Below are 7,900 nucleotides of genomic sequence, written 5' to 3'. Positions count from 1 at the left end.
TAGAAGGGAAACAAAAACATCTTTTAATAAATTAAGTTTCATCCTCTAATGCAGCTATATGTTTTGAACAATACATAATGCTGGATGATTCGACAAAGCAACACTTTCTGTGGCAGTTTATTCAATCTTACTATTACTGTGTGCAAGGTCAATCTAAAACAGAAGCCTCTTCTGTATAAATGGCTCAGAATGTGGATGTTATGCTTATAACTGTAAAATTATCTCTTTAGCCTCTATTTTTGCTTTTATGTCTAAACAGGCAAGAGTCTTGAACCAGTAAAAAAAATTTATTTTAATTTTCAACACTCAAGTACATATAATCAAATATGACCTTGCCAAAGAAATAAATTGCTCCAAGTCATACTTTTAAGCCAAGTTTCAGCCTATAGCGGATTTTCATAGTTATATAAATCAATCTCTGAACAACAGTTAATTTAGAAGTGCTGATATCTCTAGCTACATAACAGTGCCATAAATGGGTTTGGGCAGGCAAAATGCTTCACAGGGGAGGCACACTTTACACAATGTAAAATTAAAATAATTCAACCTTGAATTTTTCATATTACAGAGTAATATTTCAGTCAGTAATAACTAAAACCTTCTGCTGTTGAAGCCAATGTTTCTGCACCCTAAACAAAACATTTGGTTTGATACTTTGTTTTCCAAGTTTATTAACGTTTTTCCCAGTGCTCCTTCAGTTTTATGGAAGGGGACAAGGATATCTCAAGACCTAGCTCTCAAATTGTCAACATCTTTGCTACAAACCACTATGGGTTGAATCCAATGCTGTCATTGCATGCGTGGGTCAGTCTTCACTTGTGCAACATGCCTTCCCTTTCCACTCCTGTACCCTGCATCCCTCTGTGCCCCCAGAAAATCTGCTCCAGAGTGCCTCCAACCCTCAAGCAGATTGAGGGTACTGGGGGGCAGCAGTGGAAAGGAGAGGATGGGCAAGCCCAGTTGCAAAAGTAGGAGTCTCTCACTTGTACAACTGTCATATCAGCTACAACCCTATGATTTCATCAGGCTTTGATTAACAAGTTGATTATTCAACAGCAATGACGGTACCAGTGCGTCTTGGATGTGTGAGTGATGACTACATAACCAAGCCATAGCACTTAACAGTCCCATCTAGATCTGATAGCAGAGATAGTGTTTAACCATAATAAAAAATGCTTTTGTACATACAAGAATACATGTTGAACAGGTCATTAACAGGAGCGGACATGCAGTGAGTCATCTTGAGATTTGTAATGCAGCACTGAATGTTGCCTATGACACAGACATCTTCAACCTATCATGTCAGCAAAATAATCAGTTTTTGTTTTTTCTGATTCCTGAAAATCTCATGCTAAATGAAATGGGGGAATGCAGAGTCTTGCAGCCAGCTGGTTAAAGTGCACATTGACAAGTTATCCGTTCGGGATGTTTGTTCTTCGCAATGCAAGGAAGTGCTACTGGCAGCTGTACACAATGGCTGTGTTCATACAACATGCTAAGCCGAACCCTTGGCTAGGCAAAACTGAATGAACATGTGGGCTCTTAGGGAGGAGCTTCTAGCTATTCAGCTCCTCTCTGGGAGCCTGCACACTCACTGTTTGGCTTAGTACATTATGTGAACACAACCAATCCTACTGTTCTATCCTAATAATAGCATCTGAATATACATATATATATATTTCCTTTAGTGTGAAATCCTGTGATCTCAAGTCAAATCAGACCATTATTCTCCACAGCTGTTGTCACCCTGGAAAGGGCTGCATGTCTGAACTATCTACCACCAGATATCTAAAAAAAGGAGTGGGAAGAACATTTAACTAGGTGAGAAAAGAAACCCCGTTCTTATATAGTTACCTAGGGGAAGCTTAAAAATATTTTGAATGATATTTTGTGGTATGAGAGGTTATCGGTCTCGTCGTAAATTCCACTATGCAAGTAGGCAGACAATGACAAAAATCAAATAAAAATCTCATCCTTTGACTAAACCGAAGCAGAGAGATAAGGAAAAACGTAGAGCACAAGCGGCAGCTTTTCCTTAGTCCCAGAGAAGGGGAAAATCTATGATGAAACATGCATAATGGCAATATTTTATTTATGAAGTACATGTCACTTTATTCTTCAGCTTTCGTCCTTTATAATATACATAGCAAAGGTGGCTGCATCACACACACATAACACACTCACCGTGTGATACATCCAATTCACTCATGCCACACTCGGCGTCTCAAGGTGTCTATAATAAGGAACGTATTAAAGGTTGTGATCTTTTATTTATAAGCCCCTGAGCATATTTTTTTCTCCCTAGAGTTAGGTGAAAAAAGGCAAAAAACCGAACAAGACTTTCCTTGCTCTTTTAAGTGCTTTGTGCAACAATGTTCAGAGAAGTTATCACTGAAGTCTTTTTGTATTCTTTAATAAGGAGATGCACTGTTTCGAGTTCTAGCCATGAACTCCCATTACGTTACAGCCATTTCTCATGACAGTCATTTCCAGTTATATTTCAATCACGCGCAGCTAATATAGCTCTTTGCTCCCTCGATCCATGTTTTTTAGTTCTGCAGAGCAAAAATGAAATGCCTGTATGGAGAGTGTCTCTTCGTTCAGTGGTGTCATCTAGGCGACACCGTCGGGCTGGAGAAGGAGCCTGAATTCCTTGGCGATTGAAAAGGCATTGGTGGAGTACTGGGGGACAGTTTTCTTGGGCTGCACAGGTCTCCATTGTGTAGCTTCCACAGAAGTTCTTCATTTTCCATTGACAAGCGCTTATTTACCTTTGATTCTTTCTCCAGAGACTCTTGCAAAACTGCCTGTTCGGTGGAAAGTTGCCTGTTATGAGAGAGAGAGAGAGAAAGCAGACGGTTACTGTCTAGGTTGGACTAGCAACAATACGCTGCAAGTGTACCCTCTTTCCCCAAAGGTGTTTCTGTTCAGGATTTCAGGTAGCTACAGTCTTCCCCAGAGTTAACAGACATGGTTGCTGAATTTAATCTCCCACCAGTCCCAGCCAACATAGCCAATGATTGGTGGTGATGAGGATCGCAGCACAGTTCTCCTAATCTCTGATGTTGTTTTTTCTCCCATCCAACAATTATAATTCTGTGGTTCTTAAGGGCAGTTTCCCTGGGCTGTTTGGAGGTTGCTTTTTGCTCTCTTTGGTTTACGTTTTGTATTTCTGCACACCTGAGAGTTCACTCGTGTGTGCAGGTAACTTGCTTCCTCCTTAGTGGTTTTGTTGTGGCTCCAGTCCTGTCAGCACTCAACCTCGAGCTAGAGGGGGAATGATCACGTGACCATATTGTAGTTTGCCAGTCAGCTGCTTGTGGTGCAAGGAAACTCTGTGGACAGGGACCGGAGTAACAAACTGCAGAGCTTGCCTGCTCTACATCCTTGCCCTTAAGAGATGGTAGCCCCGTAATCCTACAAAAGGGCAAAGCCAAGCCACTTTCCTCGCATAGGATTTAACAGTAGGGACTGAGCTTCCTGCTGCAAGGAGTGGAGAGCAAACTTCTTGAAGGCACAAGAAACAGCAAAAGGGGAAAGAGTAGTTATCTGATCCTCCTTTTTAAAAGCTAAACTCTTCCACGATTCAGAAAAAGTTACCACCAAGGACTAATAGTCTAACTCCAAACATAAGCAGTCTGAGCAAGTACTTTCACAAATCCAGCATAGTTTAAATATAAAGAGCTTAAGGAGGCTGCTTTCTCTTCTGCAGGCACACAGAACCTCAGCCATTGACCAAGTAGTACTAATTCTCTATGCAGTGGCGCTCCAAAGCTGTTTGTACATTAAGTAATGAAGCAGAATCTCTTGAAAACTGTTCTTAGGCAAGCCCCTCTGAAACTATTAAGAAATTGTGCTAACTAGGTAAGTCCACATTCAAATGCTGTGTGGACTGTGCTTTTGTTCCTTTTACTGCAGGCACGCCCCACCTGCAATAGGCTTGAGGTAATTTGCAGTATATACAATTTCACTTGAGTTCTCTACTTTCTAAATCCACCCCCCCAACAGAACTATGGCAGCTGTTAAACTACAAGAGCAACTCAAACAAGTATTTTAGAGTTACCTGGAAAGCTCCATGTGTTTGTCCATCCGGGCTTTTAATTCTTCATTCTCCTGCTGAAGTTTTCTCATTTTCTCCACTAAGGCTGCATTGTTCTCCACCTTGAACAAATGTGCAAATTTAATGTGTGGTGGGGAGGGGGAGAGGCCAATTTATTTTAGATGAAGCCAGGTTGTCCTATTGTGTCAATTTATAAAATAACATCTCAAAATCTACCACAAACATTATTATTATTATTTAAAAAACTTGCTATTACAGCTCCGGAGCTCAAGCATAAATTCTCTACTACAAACTTGTAAAATGCCTCCTTTACCCTGTACTAATCTAGTCTGTTCTGTCTTGTTAAAACTATTAAGAAGCACCTTATAATTGAAAGAAAAATGGGAGAGTTGACTGGAGTCTTCCAGTTTCTTCTGTTCAGCATCCTTATGTTTTTGGCTGCACAATCTGGATTTATGGCCAGTGTATTGTGTTTAGGTTTAAGAATTAAATGCTGTGGAATTAATGATCAAGGGCAGTATAAAAGTCTCTAAAATTATAAATACTACTTAGCTCTGCTCCCTGTCCCTTGGATTTATAATCTGTTCCTCTGTGCGCTTTGGAGACGAGAGGCCTAACTTACTTATTTACATGTGCTCTGAGACCAGTATATCATCTCAGAAACAATGGCACCCACTGTCCTGGGATCTCAATGTCCCCGATTATGATGATGTTTGCCCAGCCTTACTGCTGCCATTGAGATGACACACCCTGCTGGCTCCTCCTGCCTCTGGCAGAGCGAAAGGTTTCCAGAATTTGTCACACTTTAAAAAGCATGTAAAAGAGGGAGGCACACATCTCTCTGTCTCTGAAACCACCATTCTCAGAGTTTCCTGTATGGGGTCACTGCTCAGAATATTGCTTATTCTGCTCTGCATCTGCATTACTCCAGCAAATATTAAGCAGAGAAACAGAAGTTTGCATAAACACCCTCAATTTACATTCTCTTTCCATATCAACAGAACAGAATTGTTATACCATGTACCTGGATTTATACAGAATGTTTTAAATATTCAGTATTTTAAGTGTGCAAAGGGCCCCATATATTTCCGTAACCCTTACAAAAGTTTGTGATGTACTGTCTTTATATGACAGATGGGATGGCTGAGACGGAGAGAATGATGGACTGCAAAAGTTCATAGGTGGAAACTTATTTAGCTAAAGCTAATTAATTTACGTTAGCTCCACAGAGGAGTATTATGGTTCCTCTTTCCAGTTTTACTCCTTTTTAACTCCTCTGTAACTTGAATTTATTGCTACAGTGTCTACTTTTGCATTATCAGCACAAATCCAGCTTTTGGAAGCCTAGCACTCCAAGAAAAAGCTCACCAGTTTTTCCATCTTCAACAATTTGATATCTTGTTGATGTAGCTTCTCATTTTTGATCTCCAGCACTGCTTTCAAACTTTCCAGTTCTTGTTCCAGATACATAAGCTGAGGGTTTTTCTGCAAAATGACATGCAAAGTTAATGGAGGCCCCTCAAGGTTGCCATGCATAGCAAACATATTTTAAGTTATGACTGTAAATATTGACTTGTTACAGATTTCCTTAGCCAAGCAGGGGAAAACATTTATCACACACACACCAAGGTACATCTAAAAAATTTCAAACTCGCAAGCTGTTTGTATGGAGGAATAACAAAGTCTCTTTAAAACAAAACTTTCACAAATGCTCTAAATGTATTCACAGCTCTTGTGAAATTATTTTATTGCTGTAAAAAGTGATAAAGGTGGTCACTTTCTGGTATACTGCTGTATTTTTAAACCACGCGTAAGGATATCTATCCCAAGGTAAAATATACCTATAACGATAAAAACTTCAAATGGGCTTCAACCATGAAACCATAGAAAATCATCTTGTAATGAAAATGTACACACACATCTGTCTGTTGAAATTTATCCAGAATTGTTTTATATTTGAAAATTATGGAGATCCAATCTTGAAAAAAAGCAGCTGATATAGATTCTGGTTCTAACTAGGGGTGCATGCAAACACTGTGTTTTTAATTTAGAAGTAATACTGATTCAGGTACCGTATTTTTCGCCCTATAGGACGCACTTTTTCCCCTCCAAAAATGAAGGGGAAATGTGTGTGCGTCCTATGGGGCGAATGCAGGCTTTCCCGGGCTTCTTGCAGCTCCGCGCCACCCTCCCGATCCCGGCGCGAAGCTGCGCAGGGCTCTGGAGGGTGGCGCGGAGCTGCCTGCGCTCCAGGGCTTCTTGCAGCTCCACGCCACCCTCCCGATCCCGGCGCGAAGCTGCGCGGGGCTCCGGAGGGCGGCGCGGAGCTGCCTGCGCTCCAGGGCTTCTTGCAGCTCCGCGCCACCCTCCCGATCCCGGCGCGAAGCTGCGCAGGGCTCTGGAGGGCAGCGCGGAGCTGCCTGCGCTCCAGGGCTTCTTGCAGCTCTGCGCCACCCTCCCGATCCCGGCGCGAAGCTGCGCGGGGCTCTGGAGGGTGGCGGGGAGCTGCCTGTGCTCCAGGGCTTCTTGCAGCTCCGCGCCACCCTCCCGATCCCGGCGCGAAGCTGCGCAGGGCTCTGGAGTGTGGCGCGGAACTGCCTGCGCTCCAGGGCTTCTTGCAGCTCCGCGCCACCCTCCCGATCCCGGCGCGAAGCTGCGCGGGGCTCCGGAGGGTGGCGCGGAGCTGCAAGAAGCCCTGGAGCACAGGCACCTCCGTGCCACCCTCCCGATCCCGGCGCGAAGCTGCGCGGGGCTCCGGAGGGTGGCGCGGAGCTGCAAGAAGCCCTGGAGCACAGGCACCTCCGTGCCACCCTCCCGATCCCGGCGTGAAGCTGCGCGGGGCTCTGGAGGGTGGCGCGGAGCTGCCTGTGCTCCAGGGCTTCTTACAGCTCCGCGCCACCCTCCCGATCCCGGCGCGAAGCTGCGCGGAGCTCCGGAGGGTGGCGCGGAGCTGCCTGCGCTCCAGGGCTTCCTGCAGCTCCGTGCCACCCCCCGGATCCCGGCGCGAGGTCCTGCGGGGTCGCAAGGCTTGCAGGCAGCAGCCTGCAGCCCATAAGCTCGGGGGATAGCAGGGAGGCGCAGCGCCGCCACCCCGCTATTCCCTGACCTGATCTGAAGGCTGGGGGGGGAGCAAGCTTGCTTCTCCCCCCCGCCAGCCCCACAAGCTCGGGGGACAGCGGGGCAAGCCGCTGCCCCACGGAGGCTAGAGATGCTGTCCCTGAAGGCAGAAGAGGGAGATGGAGCGCTCTGTCTCTTCTAGCTTGGGGATGGCTGCGCAAACCTGGGGGGGAAATAAAAATTTTTTCCTTGATTTCCCCCCAAAAAAACTTGGTGCGTCCTATGGGCCGGTGCGTCCTATAGGGCGAAAAATACGGTAATTAAATTTGTTATTGAGAAATGCCAGATACAATATTGATAAATTAGTATTTCCAGAAAATAAATAAGATTTTGGTGCACACATTACTCAGTTCCATATTGCCTAGGGATAATTCTAACAAAAAACCCACTACCAAATTAGTATGTATGCATCTAATCGCACCAGTGCTTTCCTCATGTCAAGCAAGATCTTCCTTGCATCTTGAGAACAATGACCAGTAGCAAAAGTAAACTCAAGAGCTAAGATAACATGATAATCTAATGTAGCTCAAACAAAGCACAGCAACAGCCAAAAACATAGGAACAGATAACTTCGGTCCAGGTGCAGGCAAGGCTATAAACATCTATCAACTTTGGGGTTTAAGGAGAAAGACAATGCTTTTTCGTCTTTTGCACACACCCACACCAGATCTTCCAACTTAAAACTACAATAACTCAACCTGCAGAAAATGCACCACTACTCTG

The 7,900-nt window shown here is 44.3% G+C and overlaps 1 protein-coding gene across 2 annotated transcripts in view; it reads right to left on the bottom strand.

Moving 5' to 3' along the window:
* Positions 1-268: 268 nt before the first annotated feature.
* MTUS1 (microtubule associated scaffold protein 1) overlaps positions 269-7,900 on the bottom strand; it is an 86,938-nt gene continuing 79,306 nt past the window's right edge. For both annotated transcript variants that reach the window (XM_081208712.1, XM_081208713.1), the window contains 3 exons: positions 5,429-5,545; positions 4,064-4,161; positions 269-2,826 (listed from right to left, as the gene is read on the bottom strand). In XM_081208712.1, coding sequence (XP_081064838.1) covers positions 2,610-2,826; positions 4,064-4,161; positions 5,429-5,545 — 432 coding nt within the window. In that variant the 3' untranslated portion in view covers positions 269-2,609. The remainder of the gene's footprint in view (positions 2,827-4,063; positions 4,162-5,428; positions 5,546-7,900) is intronic.

Source organism: Podarcis bocagei, assembly GCF_964188305.1.
Source record: "Podarcis bocagei genome assembly, chromosome: 9".
In the NCBI taxonomy this organism is placed as follows: Eukaryota; Metazoa; Chordata; class Lepidosauria; order Squamata; family Lacertidae; genus Podarcis; species Podarcis bocagei.
Note: the sequence above shows the minus strand (reverse complement) of the source record. Positions and strands in the feature narration are given on the sequence as shown.